Here is a 27,717-nt window from a genome sequence, read left to right on the forward strand (position 1 = left end):
TACTGCAGGAACCTGGTGTAACAAAACTTGAAAACTTGGCTCAGGAATTCCCTCTTCAAGCGCTGCTCCTAGCTGCTCTCTATGCTAGAGAAAGGGAAGGGTAGTTTGGGTCCAAAAGGTTAAGGGTTTAGAGGTCACTCTTCCCGGCTGAAATACAACTAATCGAATAGAAAATTTGTCCTCTGGGTGAACCTGTTCCTGCAATTTAGCCGAACTTCAGTAAAATACCTTTTCAGCTTCTCAACGTGAAGGCGTCAGAAAAAAGACGTCTTTACTATGTATGAACTCGGTGCTTTTTGTCATAGAAACAATGATGCGAATAATGCGGGAATATCCATCTTTAATATCACGACGTGGAGATATTCAAGTATTGCCATGTGCAAGTCTGAGAACTGGGCTAACCCTAAGGAAGAACAAAGAGTTTTCTCCAGGCTCTAAAACAAAAGACCAAGTCTTAAAGACACTTTGCGGACTTCAAGGGATGAGAAAAGGGCAGAAATTAACTGCTGGCCACAGTTAACGTTGCCGAATACACTCTTGTTGAAAAGCTCGCCTTTTATTTTCGAATTAATTCAAGCCCATTTTGGCCAGCGTTTTCCCGAGCGAGCCCGGAGAGCCGTGAGTTCTCAGTGGGAAGCATCCAGCCTGGAGCAGGGCACGTTAACTCACCCCCTGCTCTTTCCACCTCCCTTCAGTGTTTGCTGAGTTTCCTTCTTCGCCACTTTTCTCTTTAATAAAGGGATCACCTCGTTACAATTTTGGCTCTGTGGTCTCTTCCCTAGGCTGCCCTGAGGGTACAGGAGATAAGGGCTGAGCTTTAAAGCCGCCTGAGCAGAGGTGTAAGTGGCTCAGGGAGCTGGTTTGGTTTGGTAGTTACACAGCACTAAAACTTTGGCAACCAGCAGTCAGGGACAAATTCGTGGGTATTAGACCAGCTCTGCTCCCATCCAAGCCTTTCATCTTTCCTGAAAGCAACTTGCTGAGATTTCCAGCCATTGCAGTCATGTGTCATAGTTTGCTTAAAAGCAATCACTGTTCTAAAAAAAAAAAAAAAAAAAAAAAAAAAAAAAAAAAAAAAAAAGCAACAAAAATCCCCACCAAAACCAGGAAAACCCCACCAAAACAAAACAAAAAAACCTACCCAATCTTAAAAAACCCACCCAAACCTAAAAACTAAACAAACCAAAGCCATAAAAACCCAATATAAACCCAAAACAAAACAAACCAGCAACCCACATAGACTATGTCTCTCTAGCAGAAAATAAATTTAAAATCCAGTTGAAAGAAATGTGTTCAGCTTTCAGCTTTGAATGGCTCAGTTTACATCAGAAATTACATTAATTTTTCAGTCTGGGTTGCTGTTTTTTTTTGTGGGGTTGTTTATTTTGTGGCCTCGCCTCTTTCTTTTCCCTTTTTTCTTTCCATTTTTAAATGAGGTATCGATGGTTTAAAGCACAGCGCTGAACAGAGCAGACTTTGGAAACAGATTTCAAGCCTGTTAGCTCTGGATGGCACACGGTAAGAAGCCGGGACACTTTTCCTATTCACAAAGATGGAAATTTAAAAACAAGGGGGGGGGGAACAAGAAAGTTATGTATGTTCAAGACAAGTAAACATTACATATGTGTTCATGAGACTGGGAAGGAAAAATTCTATATTCCAGCTCCCCTTCCTCGTTTTTGGTTTGACTATTTTTCTTTTTGTCTTCATTCTTCTATGCAACAAATAAATAAATACACTAACATTACCAGAACATAAAATAACCCGTTTTCACTTCATTTCTATGCACACTTTCTGAGACGTTATGGAAATGAGCAAGAATTTTCATTACACCGAGAAAGTAAAGCAGCACAAAAAAAAAAAGTTCACAATTACTAGTCTTTATGTTCGAATAAAAGACTATGCTATGAATTTCCTGTCCTCAACTTGCCCAAAATGCATCCTCCCGAAATTGCATGGGATAAAAAGACAATTAAAAGTATAAATCCTAGAATAAAGCATCCAATCTTCAGAATTCAAAACTGAAACACAGGACAGTTTCATTTTCAATGATTTATTATTTTTTAAGGACAGAAGGTCTCATTTAATATTTTCCCAATTCCCACTGCCTGCATGATGGTTTGTTTGTTTGTTTGTTTTTCCCTCTCTCTTTCTTTCCTTTTTTTTTTGTTTTCCTTTTTTAGGTTGTGCTAGCAGAGGCAAATAAAATAAAGTCCAAAGTAGCGTCATTTTGTCTCCTTTGTACAACAGTACCTTAAAGAAAGATGACAGTTTCTCGTGTCCTTAGCTGCTACATGCAGGTTCTGCTTGGGCAGTGTCAGTTATGTACAGTACTGGTCAGAAGCGAAGGATGAAATGGAAAATTTCACCTCTTCTACAAAGTTGTCAAGTCAGTCTGATGGTCCTTGGAACCAGTTTGTAAATGGGGGTTTGAACCAGAGGAAGAAGATCTGCCCTTCGTGTTGGGCAGTTTGTGATCTTTTTTCCACTTCATTCTTCTGTTCTGAAACCAGATCTTGATCTGGCGCTCAGAGAGACACAAAGTGTGGGCTATCTCGATACGGCGGCGCCTGGTCAGGTACCTGTTAAAATGAAATTCTTTTTCCAGTTCTAGGACTTGCTGTCTGGTGTAAGCTGTGCGGGAGCGTTTAGGTTCCCCTCCGTTGTAATTGGGATTCACTGGGAAAAAAATACGGAGAACTTTTACAAAGCTAATCTTGACTTGCCGGTCCGACTTTACAAAAGAAAACCTTACGAGCTGCGAGCATGTGGCCGAGCTGGATTCGTCCCAGTCGCTTACAATGGCCGGGCTGCTGCTTTCCCCCCTCGTTTGAGGCAGGCACTACGGGCACACGCAGCTAGGTAGGCTGGGAGCCTCTAGAAGGCTCCTAAAATGGAGTTTTCTCCTGCACGCCCAAGCCCCGCATGGCCAAGGGCCTATTTCCTCGGCAATAAAAATTTATGGCGAGTGTAATTGGCCACCTCGGCTTAAAAAGCTCGCCCACGAGCCTGGCAGGGACTCGGCAGAGCGCCGCTGAGGCCGATCGGAAGCAGGGGAGAAGAGCAAAGTAAGAAGAGGATCCTTACCCGAGTTAACATGGACTTTCTTCATCCAGGGATAAACTACTGCCGGCTGCTTAACTGCGGAGCCGTTTGGGGGTTTGAGGGCCGGCTGCTGGCTGCAGGCTCGCGGGTTGGGCATTGGAGGCGGTGGACAATGCTCTGCTGGGCCGGGGAAGTGGCTCGCCGGGCCGGATTGCTCCTGTCCGTGACCCCGCGGCTGCCCGGCAGAGCCCTGGGCATTGCTACAGCTAAAGGGCTGCTCGCTGTAGTTTGACCGTGGGTAGAGTCCCTGGTGCTGGAAATCAGCGCCCTGCGAGGCACTGTAGTACTCGGCCCCCTGCTCGCCTAAGTAGCTATTCTGCAAATATTCCTCGCAAGGAGGAAATTTGGGATCCACATACTTAGAGTTCACCATATACGAACTCATGGCCATTAATTTCTGAAGGTAGAAAATACTAATTTTTCTCGTGTTGTCTTTTTTTCCCCTGCCATAGAGCCCTCCTACTTGCTGTCAACTGAATAAAGTTAGGCGGGCATGTGACCGGCCCGGCCAATGGGGAGCCGGGCGCCCACCGCCGCATTTCCCCGCATTTCCAGCGATTCCACTCAATAACATCCCTCTCACCGAATGACCCCCCTCTCCGGCGGGCCGCACCCGCAAACCAGGTACCGGAGGTGTGGGGGTACCCCGGGGCGGCGGCCGCTGCCCTGCCCACAGCCTTTTGTCTGAGCCGCCTTCCCCAGCCCCGGGGGATGCTGCCCTGCCGTCCGAGCCGCTAGCCAGAATGGCCACCGGGGCTTGGTGCCTCGCTTTAAATAAAATAAGAAAAAGAATCGAAAGGAATATACAGAGCGATGAGCTGAAGCGGGGTTAAAAGGGAAGAAACTGATAAGCAGGCGAGGGAAAGAAAAGCCATCAAAGAAGAGGGTAATATGATGTACAATAGATCTGTCCTGTCTTTGTCTAGCAGAGGTCATCCAAAAGTTACCAGAATTTAGTTCTGCTGAATAAAATTAGGCAATCAGTAACTTCTCATTCACTTTCAAGCCTCAAAATATACGTGTGCAAACGTATGCGTGCACAGACGCTAACGCCAAAGTATATTTCTAAATCTACACATATATGTATATAAAATCGTACAGATGGCAAGAAAGAGTTCACTTTTAACCACTAAAGTTCAATCAATTGAACTGGAGACGTCATTTAATTAGGTTAAAAATATCAAGGGTTTAATGAGATAAATTCGGTCTTCATTCATCAATATCATTCCTGGAGCACAAGTAAATACATTCCAGCGAGGCGAATGCTGCTTTTGCTGCTGTCGTAAATATTTTGATGCGATCTGGACCCTTGACAGGGAAATTTTGCTAACGTCTCTCATATCTAGCTAATTTATGAGTATCTTATAAAAGACTCATTCACTGATTGGTAGATAATATCTTTTTTTTTCTCCCAGAAATTTTGTAACTTCTGGTGAATTTAACTGTTTAGATTCAAAGATTGTCAGTGAGAGTTAGGACTGAACGACAACCGAAGTTTTAAGAAACGTCCTAAAACCTAGCAAATAGGAAGGAGGCAGCAAAACTTTTATAATTTCTGAGTGTTCAGCACGCACATGCCTCTTGACTCCGCCAGTATTTTAACTTCTAACCATCTGCAGAAAGGTGAAGTTTTTGCATCGACCATATATTCCCCTAGAATCGAATCTGTGACTATATGAATATCACACAAATTCGGTTCTACAGGGTATATATAGACAACGTAATAACATTCTGTTTTCATCTACATTATAGCAGGTCTTTGCAATTCTCTTAGTCTCTTACTGTCTTCTGAGGAATGCAAACTATTCTGCTGGGACTCAGTTCTGAAATACAGATTTGCAGGAAGGTGGGATTTCAGAAAAGATTCACGCTTGTTATTATTGCTGCAATAGAGCTACACGACCCTCCACCAATTCAAAGCGACGAATTTCGCCTACCAAATTCTCAGAAAGACCTGCCGCTTTCTTTAAATTCTCTGCCACTTACGTCCTCGCTATGGAAAATGGACGTGGTCAGTCAAATTGCGCTATTTAGAATGATAATGGTTCAAGTAATTTAGCTAGGAGTCTTTAAATATTTAGGCTAACACGAATCTGAAAAGATTCTCCATAATTAGAATTTCCCCCAAAATAAAAAAGAATTTCTGAAAAATCGAAACAGAAGCAAAACAGCCGACAACAGAAGCAGCGGTTGGTGAAAAAGATGAGGTTAAAAGCTGGAGTTAGTTGCTCTCGGGAAAAAGAGAGTTTCCAAATTTACCTTCATCCTATTATGCTGGTCTAGCTATTATCCCCGCGATCTGCCTGCGAGCCTTAGCCTCGCACCCTCCCAGGTTTTCCCTGCCGTAGCGTTTATGGTGAAGGGCAGGGCGAGAGGTCAGCCGAAATCATTTACAAACATATCACAAAGTTTCATTATTTTTACTTTGTCGACAGCGGCACACAGGAGTACAAAAGTTCATGAATTGTGTCTGACCCAGCTCCTCACTGCTGTCCTGCGGTCAACCTCTTCTCCTTCCACTATTTAAAACAGGCACCATAAGGACAAATAATGGTGCGGGTGTGATACATCCAACCACTGCGGAGGGCAGATTTGGGGGTGTTGCGCTTATCCGAGCGATGTGCACCGGGTTGTTTGGCTGCCTCCAGCTCCCAAGTGCCTGAGCTGGGAGATGCTATTTTCAAACGTCTGCTTTCCTACCACTGCGGCGGTGCCTCCTTCACAGCAAGTGCAACCCAAAACGACTTTATATCCTTCATCTCCCCCCGGATTCTTCAAATCCCTACCCAGCTATTTTCAGCATCTCTCCCGCTTTCGCATCCTTTCTCTGAGGGGAGAGGGGACACCCCCCCGCCCCCGCGGGGGTTGTTTAGCACCCGGCTGAACTGGCAGGGTAACTCCCCTCCGCCCCCCAAAGAGAGCTCTCCTTTGGGGCAGCCCCCGGGAGCGGACAAGCCCGCCTAGGGCTGCCCAGGGAGCAGCGAGGGAGCTGGGGAAGCAGCAGCTCCCCGTTCTGCTTAATACTACACATTTTCATATTTGTTAGACGCTGTGACCTGCGTTTCACCTTATTGCACGACTTGCTCAGACAGGTCAAAGCCAAAGAGTTATTGATGAACAAAAGCGTTATATATTCACCTCCTGTTCAACTGCCCATACAAAATACTTTTGATCTATCAGGCTTTTTGTATTCTGGTTCATAATCAGTATGCTAAATGTACGTTGGCAGAAAACAAGTAATCCATACATTTAGGGCCGACCCTGGAATAAAATGCCAAGGGCGTCTAAGTAGCACAGGACTGAGCTGTGGGGGAAGGAAAGTTACCTATGGAGCACAATTAAAATTGTAACGCTGAAGGCGATTCTTTAGCTCGTATTTATGGGACTCGAAAACCAATATTGCAATGGAAGACAAAAAGACCGGGAGAAGCTTGGCACATACAGTGAAATAGATTATTTATCAGGAAACAGGGAGAGGAAGCGAGGAAACGCAAACAAACACACACACAAACACTCCTCTCCTTCACATGCTCCGGGTCAGAGCCGGGCTGCCAGAAACGGGAAGGGCGATGTACAACCTAATGCATCTCCAAACACCGCAGTCTTTCTTTCCCTCTTTGAGAGACAAGCCGGTCCCAGCCTGGAGGACCAGGACCAATGCACCCAGCTCCTCACTGGAGCCAGAAAGGTTCAACAGCAGCTCCAGATACACACTGATCTTCTGCCCTCCCCTCGGTCCCCCTGGCGCAGCTCAGGCAGGACCATCTGGGATGCGAAAACCCCTACAGTAAAAGATTGCCCTGCTAAGCTCTGATACCCATTCTATTCCGTGCCTTCACAGCATTTTAAATCCGCGTTAGAGTCTCCCTTGTCCCGAGACCTCTCGCACCAGCAGACCAGCCCTACTGCCCGCAGAACCGGGCTGCAGCTGGGCTGCCCCGGCTCGCCAGCCCCAACCGCCCTGGCCCCTGCCGCCTCTTTCACCCCGCCACCCGCCTGTGCCAAACGAGGGGAACAGCGGAAAGCAGGCACAGCTCTGCTTGGGATCCCGTCTGCAGAAAAGAGTGGGAGTAGCCAAGGTTATGAGGTGCTGGGATACAACGTGATCCGTCTGGATTCTGCACAGGGAGGCGCTGTACAGTCCCGCCGAGTTAAAATGGAAACGCTGCTAATTGCTTTGGAGTGCTTAAAAGCAGGACGACACCTGTACAGCCCTGTAATAAACCCCCAGGAGACTGAACCTCTGCTTTTAATGCCAGCCAGGATTATGACATGGTACCACAAACTGACTCCACAAGAACCTTCCCATGCTGACATAGTCCTTTCTCTTTTTTTCTTTTTTCTTTTTTTTTCTTTTTTTTGGGGGGAGGGGTGGTGGAGGAGAAGGAAGAAATATCCACCAGGAATCGTAGTTTGCGGGTTTTTTAGGTCTGGAGGGAAGAACCAGGATTTTCGAATAACACAAACTACAAGAAATAAAAGGTTACTTACTGTGGATGTTCTTCCATGCTGCAGAACCTGTTGCAATAAAAACGTTTGTTACTGTTGTATTCCACATACGGGTGATATTTCTGGAGCACAATTACAAACCACGTTTGATAGATGAAGGCAGAGAGGAGCTGGTGGTAAATCCTGCAAGCAGAGGAGTGGTGGGATGGAAGCCCCTTCCAAATGAGGACCACGTTGCGTTCAGGCAGTTTTTTTATGAATACACGCTTTCCCTGTGCCTGGGGTGTGATCTTTCACTTTTAATATTCATAGTCTAAATTTTATACGGGATAATTTCTAAAGAAATGAAGAGTCAGACCTCCTTCTTTCACTGATGGAAAAGAATAACAAAGGCCTTTTTTTTTTTTTTTTTTTTTTGTTCTGTGGGAATCCAGTCGCATTCAGATCACCTTTGCCAAACCATCACACACAAAATACGCCATGCAGCATTATATCCGTGCTAAACACAGAAAGACCTATAAATTTATCAGAATAAATATCGGATTATCCCAAAATAGTTCTCTTTTAGGATCACCTAATTAACCTCTCAGTAACCACGAGACATGCGCCTTTGTTTGCATTATAGAAGGATAGATTTGACTTCAAATCAACTTTCCTTCAAATATTTTATTAAATCTATTCAAAGATCACATCAGGGAAGCAAACCCACATGTTTAGTCTAATTCTCCTGAAACTCGTCATATATTTAAAAGTAAATACTACTGGGGAGTTCTTTTCTGTTAGCGATTTTTCATCTCCTGTATTGCCTTCCTACGATATTTTGGCGAGTTATTGTATTAAACACAGAGCATTTGCCTCCGTATCAATACTTCACTGCATAGAGGTTCCTAAGACCTTTCTTGTTAATTTAATTATTTCTTTTTTTGTTGTTGTTTTTTTAAGTTCTGCCCACTCTAGGTAACATTCATAGTCTGCTAGGAGAGTGGATTAATATCAGTATTTTGGCACTAAGCATACCCTTATGGAGCCTTTCCTTTTATCTTCAATTTTTATTAAAATAAATTGCTTTTATTAAAAAAATTAAAAATAATAATTTTAAAAGCTTATCTCCATTTAAGAAATGCCATAAAATTCGGAAATCTCAGGCAGAGCAGCCGGCTGGCCCCGGCGCGGCCGCAGCACCTGAGGGTACCTGCCGGTTCCCGGAGCCGCGGCGGGCGGGCAGCGCTGCCGCCCCGCTCCGGTGAGTGCCCGGGCCCGGAGCCCCAGCGCGGCGGAGGGAGGCGGATTGCGGACTTACTGTGCGCTCCCCCCGCGGCCTGGGGGACCCGGGAGCAGAGGTGCCTGCGCGGTCGCATTCCGCCGACGCTTCCCTGCTAACACTTTCCCGATTACTGCTTCCAGGAACGAAAGCATCTGCACTTGTATGCTCTTAAACTAATTTATGGTGGGAATTATATTTTGGCTTGTCAACTCTCAAGCCATAAAACAAAGTTTATTGGAATCACGTGCTTCTAAATAGCCACTCAGGACTTATCTCTGTGGAACCATAAATAACCTTCAGCTTTAAACTTTTATTCGCTAAATAAAGGTTCTCTGAATCTGTCCTATAAAACGGGACCGGGTCGAATAGCGGGGATGGGTGGAAGCTCAGCTGCATGGCGTTATGCCGGCCTTTTTGAGGAGCGTGTTTTAGGAAAAGCTGCAAAGGGGACTTAGCGCTCCCAAAGTGCTCTTGGGAAAGGAGCCGGGCGTGTTTTCTGTGGGTACCAGTTCAAACCTTTCTTTACAGCTCTTGGGGTACAAGGAAGCACATCTTTAGGAGGAAATAAAATAAAAAAACCCAAAACAGACAAACAAAAAAACCTCAAAACAAACAAAACCAAAAAACCCCAAACCAACTGAAAGATGGAACCTTTTCTCCCTTTCCTGGGTGTTTATGGTATTTTGGTGAGGCTCCCCTGCAAAACGGCTTTGAGTCATTCATCTCAAAGCTTGGGAGAGCTGTGCCAGGGGCTGCAGGTTCGCCGGGCACCCGAGGGACCTTTGTAAGTGACCAAACTGCTGCCAAGAGTGAGTGCACAGGGCTTCGGAAAGGGAGAAAGTGTGAAGCCTGCCACAATGAGATCTTTGAGGACTGGAAGTTTAAGGACGGTTATAAAGCAATAAAAGAGCCCTGGTGTGAAGGGAGCAGGGTGTGAGCTCGCAAATGAGAATTTCAAGGAGCCCGAGCACAGGAAGTCAAATGTCCCAGGCAGTCACACAGCATGAAGAAACTCGGGCATCAGCTCCCAATCTATCATGGCTAAGATGGGGACGTCGGAGCGGCCAGCAACTCCTGGTGCATCCCAGGAAGGGTTCGTGCCTTCCCAGAGGGCGGGGAGCTGTGTCAGCCCCGCCGGGACCGGCCCCTGCAGAGGGGACTCGGCCGCTCGCCCGGCCCGGGGGTGCGAGTGCGCCTCCGCCCGGGGGCTCGGCTGTGGAAAACGAGCAAAATGCAATTTCCTGCTGGGTGGTGGCACCAACTGAGTGGTGCCTGTTAACGCTAGAGTCTGCTCTTACTTGTGAAGTCACCCAAAAGGACCAGCTCAGTTCTCGCTGTATTTTTTAGATGGCTCCAGTCACAGCTGAACAATTTCTCTTCCTTCGGACAACAACGGGCATCCCGAGGTCCTTCCCTGCTCCTTCTTTATGATCCAGAGTGGCTTTGCATTCCACTATTTTTCTTGCTCTTTGCAAACCCTTACTCACAAGGCATTGCCTTCATGGTTTTTTAGTGGCCTATGCTGTGGAAGAGCCCTTTCCTCTCCCCTGCCCAGGACAGCTGGCAGGGGCAGTGCACAAGGCGGCATTTCAGACACAGTGCATGGTCTGAGAAGCTTTATCAGGCCCAGGGGCTGCAGCCAGCCATCCCAGAAAAAGGAATGGGCTGCCTTGCATGGGGCTGACTGCAGGGTCTCTGTCAGCTGGTGCACGGCCTGTGCTCCCAGTCCTGGGCAGGCAGAGGGACAAGTTCCCTGGAGCTCCCTGGGCCTGGCCACGGTGGGCCCTGGATCAGGCTTTGTGGTAGCCTCCAGCTGCCCTCTTCCCCAAATACATCACCCCCACTGGTTTCTGGAAGAAGGGCTTCAGCAGCAGGCAGCTGCAGGGAGCCAAAGTGGCCACACCTGGACAGGGGCAAGAAAAGGCTGAGTGGTGGGACAGGAGGGGTGGGTGTAATGAGAAAGTGCAATAAAATGTGGGAGAAAGAGTTTGGGACAAGAAGTAGGATGCAAAATTGAGTGTGTTTGCCCCAGGCCTGGCACTGAGTGCTGGGTATGGCACAGGTCAGGCCCCAGGCAGCCATAGGTGGGCTCCATGCCCTGTGCAGTGCTGTGAGCATCACATCCCTCTCTCAGTGTCTGTGATTGCTTCAGCTCTCTTGGCCTGTCTCGTGGGCAAGAGAAGGCCACAGTTTGGAGATGAGAGACTGCCTGGCATGTGCAGGAGGAGAGGAGCCATGGACAGGCAGGTGGCATGGCAGCCAGGCTGCAGAAGTGACAGCCCCTGGCGAATGGGGTGGCCCGGGCTGGGCATGTGCTTCAGACACATGTGTCCAGGACATGGGGCTGTGAAAGATGAGGCTGTGAGATAGTGAGGAGTTGATGACTGAGATACAGCTCCCTCTCAGTTAAGGACAAGACAAATGTTTCAGTAACTAAGTAATTCTAGCCATGAGATTTTTGAAGTGGGAATTAGAACGATTTTCACATTTCCTATTCTAAAATGCAGATGTGAAATTTGACTTTGAAGCTCTGGCCAGTTCATTCTCTAGGCTTTTATGCAAGTTTTCATATTTGGGGCTGATGGTCTGGAGACAGATAAGAGGTGTAATGACATAACACAGTAACAATTGGTTTCCCTCTGGTAATTGTGATAAAGAGGCTGGGGGAATAGAATCACATGTGCATGCCGCCATCGCTCTCAGTGCGACTTGACAGACACGACGACTGGCATCCTACCCCGAGGACCACACTGCCGGAAAATTACAGGCTCCATCTCTGACTTTGAAGACCTATTAAGCACCTTGATAGCGTCCAACGCATTTTGCCCCTCCGCTTTTATCATAACCCCGGCTTTTCAAGAGTCACCTCGTCGCCCATGCCCTGGCAGAGCAGGATGTGGGCATGCAAAGTCCCCTGCCTGCAGCACCCCACGCCCGCAGGCAGATCCGGGGGCAGCGGAGGCCCGGAGCGGGCAGGGCGGCGTCGAGCCGCGCCTCAACATCAAACGGGGCAGCGGCGGCGACACCTCGGGTCCGCGGGGGAAGAGGGCGAGGAGTGCGGGGCAGGGAGGGGAGGCCGGGGGCCGTGGGAGCGCCCCGCCGGGGCAGGCACGGCCCGTGGGGGTGGATGCCGCCAGGGTCGTGTCCGGGCACGGCTGGGGAAGGTGAAGCCTGCAGGCAACAGGAGAGGCGGAGGCAGGGAGCTCTGCCGGGCCCCGGCTTGCAGGAGGCAAGGGAGGGTGCGCGGGGGCCGGGGGCCGTGCCCGCGGGAAGGGAGCCGGCGGGAAGGAGGGTGCTCTGGCACCCGCATCAAAGGAACGGGGAGGGAAGAGGCGGGTGCCCGACATCAAAGCCGGGCTGGTGACCGGGAGGGCAGCGGGGCACACGGGGGGAGCCCCGCGGCACCGCGGGTCAGGCGGGGAGAGCGAGGGCTCGCCGGGGTCTGCGGACCCGGGTGAGACGGGAAATCGCGGCCCTGGAGGGAGTGGGACAGCCGGGTGGCGGCTTGAGGCTCCCGAGGAGGGCGGTGGAGCCCCGCCCATGTCCCCCTCCCGCCGGTGGGCCTGTGCCTCGGGCAGGCGGGCGGCAGGGCACGGTCCCGGGGCTGGCGGGGGGCGGCGGGCCCCTGGCCCCGCGAAGGGGAGAGCGGCCAGGCTTGTCCTAGAGCGCCTTCTCCTGGAAGAGGCCGTGAGACAGGAGGGCTGGCGGCGGCGGCCGGGGCCTGTCGCGCCCCCGGCGGTGGCTCCGCGGCCCGGCCCGGCGGCCCTGAGGGGGAGCGCGGGCAGGTGAGCGCCTCCCGCTCCGTCGGGGCGGGCGCCCACCCGCGGACAGAGGCGGCGGAGCCAGGCCGGGCGGGCGCTGAGGGGACCCCGCCGCCCCTTGCTGCACCCTGGCAGGCTCCGGCTCTGAGGGCTCCGGGCGTGGGGCGCTGGGCAGGCACAGCGGGCCGCCTCCCCTTCCCGCCGCACCCTCCCCCGCCTGATGGGAGGCGAGCGCTGGGCTCGGGCAGAGCCTGCTGCCGCTGAATGCAGTTTTATTGCCTCTTGTCTCTCGCAGGGACCCTTCCTCCGCGCCCCGCCCGGCCTCCGCGACCTGCTGCAATGTTTATTGCGCCTCATCTTTTCCTTTCGCTTCCTGTTTTTTCCTCTCCCGCTCCAGCAGCATTGAGTGCCGCACTGCAGTAGAGCAGTAAATACCTTTAACAGCTGCCTGCCAACCGAGGGGTGAAATACCGTCTTTGTTCGGGTTTCTTTTTCTGTCCCAAGCGCACATACAACACCCTGTGGGAATCATATTTTTTTGGGGAGCGAGAAAATGAATCGGCGAGATTTTCAGTTCTTAAGAACGCAAAACCAACATACATATCTTTGCCTAGTTCCATCAGGTTTCCCGGGCCCGCAGTTCACAACGCACCCTCCTCCTTGCACCAAAGCCCTGCCAGGCTGGGGGAACAGAGCTGCATTTCTCTTCCATGCAACCTGCAGCAGCTAAGAGGGAGCCAACCTGGCTTCCCGAATGGCAGCGGGTGCCAGCGGTGCCCCGGCACTGACAGGGACAGGGGGCTGCCGCTTCCTGCCAGCTGCTTTGTGATGATGGTGTTTTCATACTGCCCGTGCGTCAGTAAAGGGTGCACTGGGGATCGGCTGTTTCCTTTCAACACGCGCATACACACACACTAAAAAAAAAAAAGAAAAAAAAAAAGAAGAAAAAAAGAAAGAAAGAAAGAAAGAAAGAAATAAAAAGAGTACAATTTTGTCAAACAAATCAGGAAACGAAGCAAGTGCAAGAAATTTGACTGTGAATCTTGTACTCCAAAAACTTTAGCACACCAACACAGCTATACTCATACAATGTTTATAGGTGCATAAATAGATATAAAAATACAGTCCTCATATGTGCCATATATATAAACAAGTACATATAAATATATATATGTGCCATATATATAAAGGCGTATTTGTTTGCTGTGAGTGCTTACAATTCCATAGGCGTGTTTAAGAACATGAGCAGACCAACGTATACTTGAAAGTTAATAATAAATAAATAAATACACACATACATCTGATAAGGAAAGGAATAAGAGCAAAAGCAAGCCAGGAAGGAAGCCATTTAGAAAAAAGCCGAATTCCCACATGAACCAGTGGAATCATAAATGCATGTGTATATCCGTATGTGTCAGCAGATGGACCCGCAGACACACACATACATATTAGAATTCGTTAGAACATCCTGCTTTTGTTTTTTTTTCTTTTCCCCAGGCTACGAATAATTTCAAAACAACTCAAGGACGAGATTTTCCGAAGTTTTTGGAGAGATTTATAGTCAAGTAGCTATAATTACTGTGTCACCTAGGAGGGATTCTGAGAGTGAAACCTAACGCAGCGCATATTTTCCACGTTACTCTTGAAGACTGTTGCTATGTTGAAAACGATTCGTCCCAAATAATCCCCAAGTCCTGCAGGAGCGCAGGGCGGCCGGCTCGTGCAAACAGGCAGAGCGTGGGGGACAGGGATCCTATCGCTGACTGCAGCGGGGCTCGGGCTCAGCAGGCTGCGGGGTGCTCGGGGGTGGATTAAAGAACAATTTCTTCCATGGGTTCAAAACATGTAATCGGGGCACCACTGGCACATTTCCACCCTCGCCGTGTATTGTGTAGCCGGGCGTTCTGCTTTGCCGTTAATTAGCTGGCTGCTTTCGGGGTAAATGGCGAGTGGGTGAATTCCTGCAGTGCAACAGCACGGTGCCCTGCAGCCACCGAGCATCGATGTGAACGCTAAACACCAAACGGCGGCTTTTCCACCGTGCACTCACAGTTCGGAAATAAGATGGAATGAGTAAAGCATATATACTCTCGCAACAACATACTCCCAAAGAGTATGTGTTGTGCAGAGAGAAATGGATGTGTGGATACGATGTATATGTATGAATATAGGTAAGGTGAATATGTATATACACATATGGGTAACGCAGGAATAGTTAGCTATTCTATCCCCTCGACACATTTTAAAATAAACCCAAGGATTTGTTGTTGGGTTTATCTCCTAGAGTTTGTCCTCCATGTAGCCCCCGATGATTTCCACGTGGATAGTGGCTTACTGCGGCCGTGCGCGCCTGGCCGCGTCTCCGCGCAGCCGCCCCCGCGTTCCGGCAGCCGAGCCCGGCCCGTGTGCCGCCCAGCGAGCAGCTCGGAGCCGCAGCCCTGGCTCCGCGCCGCAGCGGGACAAGGATGCGAGAAAAAGTCCCTGCGGGGCAGGGGAGGGCTCCCGGGACCGGCCCCGGGCACAGCCCCCGGCTCGACCGGCTCGGCGGAGCCGCCCCGCGCCCTCCGCCCCCGCGGGAGCTCTGGCCCCGCTTCTCCTGCGAAAACACCTGTTAGGCTTTAAAGTTACTCGGCTGCCCTTCCGCCCTGGGGGAAACATACTACAGCATCACCACAGCACGCTTCAGGCTGGCAGGGCGAAAAAACTATCGCAAAAGCAGAAGGCCTTATATCGGAAGAAGCCCCACGGGCAGGCGAGGCACTGCCTGCGGGCATCGCGCCTCAGCCTTCCGCCCCTCACCGCAGAACACCCAGACATCGCGGCCCGCGGCGCATTTTCCACGAGAGACGGCGCGCAACAGCCGCTCTCACTCTGCAGCATGCCCACAACCACTATTAGTAATAATAACACCACGATAATTACAATAGCAACAACAACAACAGCAATCATAGCGGCAATAATAGTAATAGCAATACTAAATGGAAGAAGAAGGGTGTTCGAGGGACAGGTGATGAAGAGGGACAGGAGGACAGAGGAGCCGGTGCCGTGCCGCATATCGCGGAGTACCGGCCACCAGCCCGAGGGGAACTCAGTACTTACCAGTTCGAGGCATTGCCCGCCTGCGGAGAAGCCCGGGAGGGTCGCTGTAATCCATTTTGCGCCCGTGTAGCAATCCGTGTGCCGGAGGAGATAGCGGCAGCGGGGGCGTCGAACCGTGGGAGACGAGCGAGGGGCTGCGGGCGGCGGGGCGGCGGGCGCGGGTCTCCGCGCATCCCTCCGTGGGCGCGGGAGAGGAGGCGGCGCGGGGCCGGGCAAGTGTCAGTGCGGCGGCGGCGGGACCGGCCGCGGCTTTGGGGGAGCAGGGCACAAACATGAGGGCGACTGCCATACACCTCAGCCTAGACAAAGGTTAGAAAAAGAGGGGCTGAGGCTCTCTGAAGGCAGAATGCGGGGGGAAATTCGCCAGGGAAATCAGGAAAAGGCCATGAAAGCGCTCGCTGCCTGCACATGACCAGCCGCAGCCAATGACGAGCCCAAATAGGTCATAAAAAGGTCTATTACCAAGTTGTAAATTTTCTTCAAACAAAAAGGAATTTACTGCAATTCCTTGCGGATTTTGCACATACTGCTTCCCAGCGCCATGTTTCTTTCGCCTGCGCGCTGCGCTTTTACTGAGGCTCCGGTCCCGCCTGCCCTCGGCCTGCGCGCCACGGGCGCGGTGGCGGAGCCCCACGAGCACGGCGGGGGCGCGGGAGATCCGCGCGGGGGCGCGGAGAGAGGGGCAAGCCGTCGCGGAACCGCATAAAGAGGGGCACGGCACTGTGCCGAAGGATCCGTTTCTTGCCAAACGAAAGGGGGCTTAACCCGCATCCCCACCCTCTTCTCCCACCCCTCCCCACCACTCCGCCGGGCACTAAAAGAAACCACATCTGCTTTAGCGCCCACTACTGAAGCGGAAGCCGTCGCCGACATAAAAATGGTCCGAGGCTCTTCCCCACCCCGCCGTGTGCGGTTCCCGCAGGTTGCGCCGGGCACTGTCACCGCGCCCAGGGCAAGCTGCCTCCGCCCCCGATAGATATTCCCGGGGCACCAGCAGGGAAAATCCGATTCCTTGAAAGTATTCTAAAACAAATTTAAATGAGCCTGTGTCCACTAGGAATATTCGGCTCGGAGACGGAATACTGTGGATGTTCTAGCTCAAGGTTTGTTTCAGGGAATAGCCAGAGCCCTCAATCCGTGACCTCCGTGCCGGTTGTAACTGCTAACAAAAGTAAACACGCCTAAAGATGTAGGATCGAGGTTGGATCTTTTTAACACGCTGCTTCAGGCAGTTGCACACCTTTGAATGTTGCCTCGGCGGAGGCTATGGCATCTCTCGTGGTGTCCCTGCGGCACTCACGGCCGCGCTGAGCTGCTCCTCAGGGAACGGAGAAATTCCGCGGAAACCAAAGGCGCGGTACATCCACCCCGCGGCCGCCTCAGGCGGCCTCTCGCCGCCCCTTCCGCCGCAACCCGCGCAGCTACGGCTTTTCCTGGCCAAAAGTCCGATGGCTCCGGTTTAACAGGGGACTCAGTGGCCGCCTGGCTCAATTCCTGACTCCGTTATCTTTTTTCTTTGCAAGTTTCCAAGTGAAACCGAGGGAGAGATTCAGATGCCAGGCTATGGGGGTAAATGCCTTAACAACTATAGCGATGTTTTGTTATCCTTAATGACTAAGACAGGGGCAATTCCAGTTACCACTAGGCCTTGGCCAATTCTGCGGGCTCAGGGAAGTCAGTTTTTGCCTGCGTGGCTGCGTTCCCAGTCGGTCCTAGGAGAGCAACGCAACGGAAACTTCTTCAGGAATATTTTAATTTTATTCTTTGTCTGATAATTAAAAACAACTACCGCAGCAGCTCTTTTCCGGACAAACACCAGCCTAAGGAGTGTTCCGCTGGTGTGTGAAGGTCCTCGACGTGCGGGAAGCTCGCGATGGCAGCAGGCGGCACCGGCACGGCGTTCCCGCAGCAGGGCCGCCGGAACCGCTTTGAGTCCAGCCTCTGCCGCCAGCGCAGCAAAAAGCGAGAGGCTTTTCCTGCCCGGAGACCAAATATGTCGGTGCCACTAGCACGAGTATTGTTTTGAAAAGCCAGGGGGTTTTGCGTGTCGGGCCACGGGGTACTTTATACGTGCAGCTACCAGCCCCATATCCTCCCCTGACACTACGGGTACTGGTGTATTTATGCAAATCCATGCAGCAAAAATGTTTCTTTCACTACTTTGTTGCAGCTTCCCCTTGTTTACAACCTTTAGCCAGCTAGGCGATTAAAATAAAACCAAGAACAATAGCTCCGCTCGCTCGTGCCTCCCTCCAGAGCTGGCGCTTTGCAGCAGTGGAAACGTGCCTGCCTCGGTGGTGGAGCGGGGAAGGGAAACGAAATGAACCCAACCCGCCCGGCAGGTCCCGTGCCCGCGGACGGCGGTTCCCGCCGCGCCGGGTGCGCTCCCGGAGCGGAGCGAGGGAAGGGCCCAGCGGCGGGCGGCACGGCCTCGGGAACCGGGCTGCGATTGTCCGAGCAAGGCCTCGCCTCAGCCCCGGCCTCGTCGGGATCACGCTCGTCTCTGGGCAGAAAATACAATTATATATCGTGTTTGTCGCAGTTTCTGGCGCGTCCATTCGATTTCCTTCACGGAGCCATTACTCAGGGGAGCGTCAGCCGGTAGGGAAAAAAATGGCGCAAAAATCTTGGTAGAGATTTATACCTCATCCCTCGACCCTCTGCCTGCTGCTCCTAAAAAGGACTGCTCTCGGCCGCCCTGTTTGATACCGCGCTCTGCGGGACCCTGCCGGGAACGGGAGCGAGAGGAGGGAGGGCAGAGAGAAATTAAATTGTTTTGTTAATCAGAGCGGACCTTTCCTCCCGTGGTTGCCGGAACCATGAGGCAGGCTCTATCCTCAGCTGCGGCCTCCGCTGGGAAACGCATCATATGATAATATTTAGGGGCAGAAACATCTTTCTCTCGGTCTACGCATGGCTTGGGACTCCTAAGAATTACAGCCCTCCCGAAACCCCCACTCAAGGTCGCAAAAGCTTTGTATTTCCCTGCTCGTCGGCCATTCTCGGGGGAGGTTGGGCCAGTTTTGGTTTTCTTGGAGCAGCCCTTGGGGATGCCGTGGGGCCGGAACGCTCTGCGGGCTCTCTCTCTGCAGCAAATGCTCCCTAGGGCAGGGCCGTGGTTGGGGCAGCGCTGTCCCGCACGGGTGCGGGTAGGAACAAGGGAGAGCAGGGCCCGGGCACACACCGGGGCAGGAACAGGGTAGAGCAGGGCCCGGCACACATCGGGGCCGGTCCGCAGCCCGGGATGAGCGGCAGGAACAAACAGGCGGGAGCAGGGCCCGGGCACACACCGCGGCCGGTCCGCAGCCTGCGCTCCGCTCGCAGGTGAGGCCGCGGTCCCCGCTGGCCGCTGCTTGGACCGCGGCAGCGTAGATGCTCGCAAAAAGCAGGTTTTATACACAATGCGCCATTTCTAGACCCAGCAGAAACACGGAGGAGAGACGGCGGAGACTCAGGATGTTCCTTGAGGAGTAGATTACAAAAGGAATATAGAGAGGCCGATACATTTTATAATCGAATAAATTCAGTTTATTTTAATCAAATATTATAGAAGAAGGTTAAATATATTCCTATGATATTGTCTTCAAGATTATTAATTTAATTTATTCAACATAAGATAAAAACAAGAATTAAAATAGTACAAGTGCACTTGTCTTGATTAATAAAGCATTGTTAAATGTCTTACTTATTAATATTTATTATTAGGAAGTTTATGTTGTTTCCCACAATCACCGTCCATTAAGATTGCAAATATATATATATATATGTATATCATTAGAAATTTATTGCTAGAAACTCTGTATCAAATTTGAAAAAATAAGTAGAGGAAATGTTAAATCTAGAGATAGTTCTGGATACGCTAATAAACAAAATAAAAGCACAAACAAGTGAAGCACCCGAAGCAGGGAGATGTCAAACGAAGGGACATGGGGTCACTCGTCCCACGACAAGATCACGTAGAGGTGTGGATGAGCCGAGATGTCGGGCTTTAGCCCTGCTTATTTTTGATTGACTTTCACAAAGACATTTGGGGCAAAAATTAATTCGTCTGGCCTTCAGCTCTGTCTTCTTCCAGATCATGTGCTTCCTTTTTGGCCTCCCCTTCCTTTCCCTCCTGTCTGGAAGCGGGGAATTTGTCCTTGTTGTTCTCTTTTTTCCATTTCATCCTCCTGTTCTGAAACCAGATCTTTACCTGCCTCTCGGTGAGTCCTAATGCGTGGGACACCTCGATCCTTCTCTTCCTGGTCAGATAGGGGTTAAATAGGAACTCCTTTTCCAGCTCTAGAGTCTGGAATCGGCTGTATGTTTGTCTTCCTCTCCTCCTACCCGGCGCTGCTGTTTAAAACAAAAACATAGGGGTTTGGAGGTTGCTGTGGCCGTTCAAAACAAGGCACAGGCAGGCAGAGAGGACCCCGGTGCCTCCGGAATCCCTCGAGAGAAGCCCCACAGAACCGCAGGGAGAGAAGGCAGAGGGCACAGAGGAGTCTAGAGCTTTGCACTTGAGTGAGAGGAACACAGCGACGGTAAATGCACGAAGCGCCTCAGCTGTCCTCCTGCATAGGATGCTGCGGGGTCACTTTATCATCTTGTACACCACCCCCTTCCCGACCCCGCACCCTTCCCTCTCGGGCAGCGGCCACGGGAGACAGGCGAGCGTGTCAGCTGCGCCTAGGCGTCCGACAGGCGTCTCAAAGGCTACTCCTGGGTCGGAGCTGCCTGCTGCAGAGGTTTCTGCTTGCTCACTGCATCTCTTTATTATCGCAAGCCACCGCGGTGATAGGACTCGCGGTGAGAGAGGTAGGGAGTGGGGGAGACAGAGGCAGGGAGCGAGAGTCAGCGAGAAAGAAGCAGGAGGCGGAAAAGAAAGTTTCAAACTCAGACGTGAGATGGAAGCAAATTTTTGACTGCGTCCAACCTTGTGGTCTCATCCAGGGAAACATTTGAGCAGGAGACGAGCTCTGATTTAAGTGGTCTGGTTCCTCGCCAATATTAGCACTGGACGATTTACAGTCAGGATATTGTACCAGCTCGGCCTCTTGCTGTGTCGTAAAAATCTGCTGTCTCTGTAAGTTATCGTATCCGTAAAATTTAGCGGGCTCCCCGTGACAGGTAACCCCGCTGCAGGGGGCAGGAGGCGGAGGCGCGGCGGGGGGAGGAGGAGGCGGCTGGTAGGCGGCCGTGGGGCTCCCCCCGGCCGGCTGGTAAAAGTCCGGGGCCGCGCCGCCGCCGCCCCCCGTCCCGCCGGGCGCGGGGTGCGGGAAGCCCGCGGCGGCCGCGCCGTTCCCGTAGAGCAGAGCGGCGGCGGCGGCGGCGGCGGCGTGCCGGCCGCTCACCTCGGGTGCGAAGTGACAGTCGTAGTACGGGGAATTGATGGCTTCCCCCGCCGCCGCCGCCGCCGCGGCCGCCGCCACCTTGTACTTGGAGTAGAGCGGGTTGACAAAGTAGGAGCTCATCGGGGAGGGGGCAGCGGCGGGCGGGGGCTCGGGGCCCTGCTCTCGCCGCAGCCGCCGCCGCCGCCGGTGCCTCTACGCCGCGCTCATGCCGCCGCCGCCGCCGCTGGCCCGTGAGCTCCCCGCTCCTGCTCTCCGTGTATGTGGTGACCAGGACTGGATTATAATCGCTCCCAAAATGACCTGCCTCACTGCTTTTACTATTTCCTATTAGGCACACAGCAGCCCGCGCACGCACACACACACACACACACAAGCTCATGAGCTCAGGGGGGACTTTTGGCTTCAGTTTACATGTGCCGCTCCTCGGGCAAGAAAAAAACTCGGCCCAGCCCTGCCCGGATCCACCCCGGCCGCGGCACCCCCGCTCCCCCCGCCGGTGTGCGCTCGCTAGGAGCCGCTGAAAGCCCGGGCGCGCAGGGGCGAGGCGGCCGCGCAGATCCCGCGCGATAACCGCGGGCGCGCTGCCCGGGGCCGCGCCGCCCGGCTCAGCGGGGCTGCACTGCCCGCAGCGAGGCCTGCACCGCGCCCGGCGAGGGCAGAGCCCCGCACAGGAGCCGATGCCCACCGCAGGGGCTCCGGGGTGCGGGCGAAGGCAGTGGGGTGCCTGTGGGGCGGCACCGTGCAGCGGCAGGGCCCCCTTGCCAACGGGCCCTGCCGGTCATTTCCTTCCAGGCGAGCAGATCGCTGGGAAATGAGATGCACATTTACCCTTGACGCCTTGCACGCATGGCTGAGGCTCCAGGTTAATTGATACTTAATGGAAATCATGCCTATGAATATACTTTCCATCATTTCACCCTTGGTGGACGTCATTACCGAGGCAAAGGGAGGGAGGCAGGAGAAAAAATAAAAATGTGTGGGTGAACGGTTAGCATCGCTCGGGGACTCGGTCCGAAATAAGCGAGCCCTGTTCGCCGGGAGGAAGGAAGGAAGAAAAGCGCTGCCCAGCAGGCTCGGCGCTGCCCCCGCCCGGGCCGGCCACCCCCCGTGCCCCAAGAAGCGGCGTCTCCAGTCCTGTCTTTCCCGCTTCGTCCTGCAGTGGGAATCAGATTTTTGGAGAGACACCGTCAGGAACTGGAGTCCGCCCTATTTTGGAGAGAGACGAAAAATGTAGGTGAAATATAATACAGGCCCAGCCAGAGCCACGTGTGACCGTCTGATGCGAATTGACAAAAAAATCCTTGTGGTTACATAAAAGGCATCTCAGGCTCCTTCCCCATCGCACCCCGTTCTTCCACCACCCCCCCGCCTCCAGGCCGATTAACTCGCTCTGTCTCGCTGACCAGCCCGGCTGCCCCGCATGTGAGCACCCCACGGGCCCTGTGCCCGCAAGGACAGCCTTGCCCAAGCAGGGGCCCCGGGGTGCACGGCTTTAGGAACTCGCGGAGGCCTAGGGACACCCGTGCAGCCCAAGGATAGGCGAGGGAGGCGGGAAAGGCCCGGCACACGCACACGGACACGGACACGGACAGACAGCAGCAAAAGCCCTTCGCCAGAGAGCACAGGAAGGCAGGAGGCCGGGCCTGGCAGGGGCTGAGCGGCGGCATAGAGACACTGCCTCACCCTGCGGAGGGGCACAGAGGGGCAGTGCCTGCTTCCCGCATCCGCGCCAGACACCCCCGTCCCTGTTCCTGTGCCTTGGTTCCGCGGGCGGCCCGTCCGTGCCCGTCCGTGCCCGCGGTGCCCAGGCCGAGCCGCGCTGCCCGGGCCGCGGGCGCGCAGAGCGGGCGCGGCGGCCGCGCAAGGGTGGAGCTCGGGCGCCCTCTGGCGGCGCGCTGCGGCAGCGGCAGGCGGCGCCCCCGCTCCGCGCTGCCCGCGGCCCCGCCGCTGGCCGGGAACGCGAACTGCGGAGCGCCGCGGGGCCAGCTCCACCGACTCTCCCTTCGCTTCCTGGACTGAGGTTGGGTCCCTTCTTTTTTCTTCCTTTTTCTTCCTTTTTCTTCCTTTTTCTTTCTTTTCTCCTTTTTTTTTTTTTCTTTCCCCCACCACCACCCCCCCCTTAAGTTTACAGTGCCATTTTCTCTTAGCACGTTTCGGTGACCCTCTTTTATTTTTTTGCCAGAGCTATAATTAACTGCATACAAAGAATGCGCCTCGTTTACACATGGCAGCCAGGAAAGACGCCTGTGCTTTGAAGACGACTGCTATCGCGTTTTCGATCATGTTCCCCCACATATTACAGCATGAAATCTCCATGTGTGGTAGTTTCAGAGTTATACGTTTTTGTATTGAAGATGTTATTTTGTTTGCCCGCGCTTTTATGTATTTATGGATTGATTTATGTAAACAAAAGTAAAGATGAATCTTTGTTCACCCCCTCCTTCATCACACATGCCTGTGAATTATTCGGTATAACGCGTGTGCACGAGACTGTGCATATGTGAAAACATATATTAACACAACCAACGGGTAGGAGTTAAATTATTCTGTTTGACACTAAAAGTAATTTCCATAGATGAACTGCATTTCATCGATCGAGATGTTTGGTTTTCTTTCTGCCATTTTGAAATAAGTGCACACAATATTAAAAACAGGTAAACAAAAGGAAAAAATATACGAAGTTAAATGTGTCAATCTGCTTGATATAAAATATTAAAAGATGGTGTGGGCTGGGTGAAAATTTCTTAACAGAGCCTCTGCTGGGATCAACACAATGCAGTTTTGTGTACAAGGATATTGTTTATGTGTTGTTACAGATCACACACACACACCCCATCCCCCCCCCGCCATGGGTATTTGCGAAAATATTGAGGCTGGCATCATAGGATTCATTGCAACAGAATATCCAATAAAATACATTTCAACAAATAAGTGGACTTCGTAAAATCTCTGTTTCGTGACCTTCGGGTCCTTTTTGAGTCTGTTGCCTTGGCCCAATGCTGACATACTGAAATTTATAGTCCAAGGTTTTAAGACCTAGTTTGTCTGCATTTTTTTGCCTTTTTTCCCCCCTAACAAACACAAACATCAAAATAAGGTGCTTTCAAAGAAAAGTGCCATAGCATATCGTAAACTCATTAGGTCCAGACGTCTAGCCATCTCAATGGTTTTATTATACCACGGTTCTTCCTGTTTTAAAAGAATTATAGGTATCTTCTCGACAATGGATGGGAAGCAATGCAACACCTTTTCCTGGCGGTGCATGCTTTTGCTTTCTTTTTTCTTTTCTTTTCTTTTTTTTTTTTTTATTCACAGAGGTAAAAAACATTAAACACCAGGTCTCAGCTCTCCCCTTAATCTTGAATTAACCGAACTGCTCGTAAATATTTACGGGTCCTTCATTTTAATGGTTGCTCTTTAAACAAAGCATTTTTTACAATGAACTTCATCTCAATTATCTTGATAAAGTCATGTGTGTTTATAAATGCAGAAGGCATGAGGCGCGTCGCTAAATGAGCTCTCGCCAACAAAGCCGAGCGTTTGGCAGCAGCCGTGTCCCCTCCAGAGCTTCCAGCCTCCCACTTAAAGAAAGCAGAGGTTAGAAGCGACCCAGTAGGGAAAAAACCCAGGAGTAAAACCAATGTTTAACCGAATAGGCATCACTGTGTGTCCTTGGCTCCTGCGGACCGGTGTGGAAGCATTTCCTAGCCGACCCCAAGGGATCTCTGCTGTTTGTAGGAGCGCTGGTACCTGAGGCCCGGGCACGGCGCGGCCCCTCGGCGCTGGCCCCTGGCAGCAGCTGCGGCTGGGGAGCAGGGCCAGGGTGCCGGAGGTGCTGCTGGGCAGCTCGGCCGGCCTTTCCCGCCATCCCGGCCTCTCCCGCCATCCCGGCCTCTCCTGCCATCCCGGCCTTTCCCGCCATCCCGGCCTTTCCCGCCGGCCCGGCCCGCGGAGGCTGCGCGGGGCTGCGCGCAGGGCGGGCGGCGCGGGGCGCATCGCGAGGGGCGCACAGATTTCTGCTCTCACCGCAGCGCTGTGGTTGGGTCACGGCAGACTTTATTGTGTAATGAGTGACAACAATTACAACAGGTCCGTGCCGGAGACACGGAGCGAGCGGGTAATGAGTACAAGAGCACCGCGGGCGGGGACGGCAGCTCCGGGGCACCGGCAGGGCCAGGCCTACGGAGAGCGGCTCCGAGCGTGACACAGCTCCTAACAGTGCACTAAGGGGGGGAAGCAGCTCGTGGCCTCTCTGTGGCATCTATTGCGAAGGATTCAGACCTAGAAAGCAGAAGTTTGGGGAAAGATTTCCTCTTAGTAGGTCGTGGACAGCACAGCAACCCCCATTGATTTAAGCGGCTGTAATTTAATATGTATTTTATTACCGTAATTATAATTAATTTCCTTACCTTTATTTTGGCAAAATAACTATCTAGTCTACATCACTTTTAAGAAACATGTCAAACATTTAACATCAGATAGAGTTCCCAAAGCTAACGTGCACTCACAATATTGTCATCTAAATGGTCTGGGAAGGAGGAGGGGAGTATCAAGAGACTGAAAAACACGTTGTCGAGCAAGACAAAATTTCCGGAAATACCTGACACAGACCACGTTTCACTTCTACCAAGGAAAAAAAAAAAAGAAAAAAGAGAGAAAAAAAAAGCGCGATTGATTTAAAATCCCTGGGGTGGAGTGGGGCAGGAGGAGGAGGAGGAACGTATGGGGGGGCTAAGGGTGCAGAGAAAGAATAAAACAAAACTAACAAAAAAAAAAAAAAAAAAAAAAAAAAAAAAAAAAAGGACAAACCAAACCACAATCAAACCCCCCAAAACCCCCACACAACCAAACAAAAACAAGCAGCCACAACCCAAAACCAAAAAAAAAAAAAAACCAAACCCACAACAACCAAAGCCCCACACTCCCCCGATGAAAATCCAAACTCAAAACTAAATCAATAGTCTCCAACTATGTTTCCACCCCAGCGTTAGTCTCCTTTATTGCCTTTCTCCTTGTTCATCTTTTTCATTTTCATTCTTCTGTTCTGAAACCAGATTTTGACCTGTCTCTCTGTGAGGTTTAAAATCCTAGCTACTTCGTAACGGCGGTCTCGGGTGAGGTACATGTTAAACAGAAATTCCTTTTCCAGTTCCAGAGTTTGATACTTTGTGTAGGGACAACGCTTTTTCCTCGTTGAACGAGCGTGGATCCAGTTTGCTGCAGGGTTATCTGGAAGAAGGGAGGTATATAGGGAACGGGGAGGGGGGGGGGGAGAGAAAGGTCGTTAAATTAATTTAACGAAGGATGGACTGTTTTCACAACTTTGGAGGAATTATCATAAAAGCCTTAATGCCCCAGTCTGTTTACTGTACAAATGATGTCTTGATGGTAGGTGGTTATGTGGAGTCTTTTATGGGTGCTTGTTGCTGCTTGCGCTGGGGTAGGCGTCTAGACGTTTTTATAGGTTAGTAAAACTATCAGTTTTGCACATTCGAGCCTTACAGGTTTCAGCAATAAATCAAAGGGGCAATTTCTTTCTTTCTTTCTCTCTCTCTCGCTTTCTTTCTTCCTTCCTTCCTTGCTTGCTTGCTTCCTTTCTTACTTTCCTTCCTTCCTTCTGTCCTTCTCTCTTTTTTCTTTCTTTTTCTCCCTCTCTCTCTCTGCCGCTATTCCTCTCTACTTCCCCCACTCCCCGTTTTGTTTTGATTGTCTTTTTCTTTTATTTTCTTTTCTTCTCTTTCTTTCTTCCTTTTTTTAGTTTTTTTTAGGGGTTTTTTGGTTTTTTTTTTACTTACTTGGGTCAAGTTGCTGCTGCTTCTCCTCTTTCAGATCGCTGCTCGGGCTGGGGTTGTGGCTGCAGGCTGCGGGCTCCTTGGCGCTGCCGGCAGGCGCTTTCTCCCGGGACTCCTGGAGGAAGGAGCTGCACGTGTACTCGGGCACACCGATCCCCTGGGACTCCCGAGACGAGGAGCATTCAGTCCTTTTGGAGGAGGAGGAAGAGGAGGAGGAAGACGAGGAGGTGGCTGCTCCCGTCTCCGGCTTTATCCCGTAGTGGCGCCCGTTGGAGGAGCCGGAGCTGGACGCGGAGCCGCCGCTGCTGCTGCCTCCGCTGCTGCCGCCGCCGCCGCCGCCGCCGCCGCCCGGGAAGCCCGGGAAGGGCTCGATCCAGGAGCGCACGTAGCGGCCGGCGTCGGCTGCCCCTAAGTGGGGCTGGTGCATGTAGGGGTGGTAGATCCCGGTCATTGCCGCAGACGGCTGATGGTGAACAGTGGACCAGGAGGTGGAAAACACGGTGGATTTTGGTGCAAAGCTACAAGAGGAAAAATCTGAACTCTCTGCAACACCTGATGGCCTGGAGGTCGCACTGTGACCTCCCTGGACGAATCTACTCCCATAAACTTCTTCGCTTTCATGGCCTATGAGAGAATCGACATAATAGTTACTTATGGTGCCACTAGACGACATTTTAGGCTCCCCTCTTAGTCATATAAAAGGTTACACTGTTAACTGTATATGATACCCTCCCGGAGAACAATCGTAGTATTTTGCAGACTGCAACCCTCAACCATTGGTTGTGGAGCCCACGTGATCATATTTACCAATACTGCGAGTAAATCAATCCGCTAAACTGGGGCTGCTGTGATTAAAAAAAAAAATCATCATCAACAGCGGCCCCGCACAGCGCTCCGCACCGCCCGCGCCCCCG

General features: G+C 51.7%; 3 protein-coding genes across 4 annotated transcripts; all 3 read right to left on the reverse strand.

Moving 5' to 3' along the window:
* Positions 1-2,374: 2,374 nt before the first annotated feature.
* Positions 2,375-3,505, reverse strand: HOXD4 (homeobox D4). Its single transcript, XM_064718420.1, has 2 exons — positions 3,088-3,505; positions 2,375-2,679 (listed from the first exon to the last, which is right to left on the reverse strand). Exons 1-2 carry the CDS (start codon positions 3,494-3,496, stop codon positions 2,375-2,377), a joined length of 714 nt encoding a protein of 237 aa, XP_064574490.1. The 5' UTR covers positions 3,497-3,505.
* Positions 3,506-19,551: 16,046 nt separating this feature from the next.
* On the reverse strand, positions 19,552-21,131 carry HOXD8 (homeobox D8). Of its 2 annotated transcripts, none has more exons than XM_064718358.1 (2): positions 20,594-21,131; positions 19,552-20,010 (listed from the first exon to the last, which is right to left on the reverse strand). In XM_064718358.1, the coding sequence occupies exons 1-2, from the start codon at positions 21,129-21,131 to the stop codon at positions 19,718-19,720; spliced, it is 831 nt and encodes a 276-aa protein (XP_064574428.1). In that variant the 3' UTR covers positions 19,552-19,717. The 2 variants fall into 2 exon arrangements, with proteins under 2 accessions (XP_064574428.1, XP_064574427.1); XM_064718357.1 differs by having other exon boundaries at positions 19,552-20,013.
* A 4,795-nt stretch (positions 21,132-25,926) lies between these two features.
* HOXD9 (homeobox D9) lies at positions 25,927-27,619 on the reverse strand. Its single transcript, XM_064718331.1, has 2 exons — positions 26,807-27,619; positions 25,927-26,240 (listed from the first exon to the last, which is right to left on the reverse strand). Exons 1-2 carry the CDS (start codon positions 27,474-27,476, stop codon positions 25,999-26,001), a joined length of 912 nt encoding a protein of 303 aa, XP_064574401.1. The 5' UTR covers positions 27,477-27,619; the 3' UTR covers positions 25,927-25,998.
* Positions 27,620-27,717: the final 98 nt, after the last annotated feature.

This window comes from Zonotrichia leucophrys, chromosome 7 (assembly GCF_028769735.1).
Source record: "Zonotrichia leucophrys gambelii isolate GWCS_2022_RI chromosome 7, RI_Zleu_2.0, whole genome shotgun sequence".
NCBI lineage: Eukaryota > Metazoa > Chordata > Aves > Passeriformes > Passerellidae > Zonotrichia > Zonotrichia leucophrys.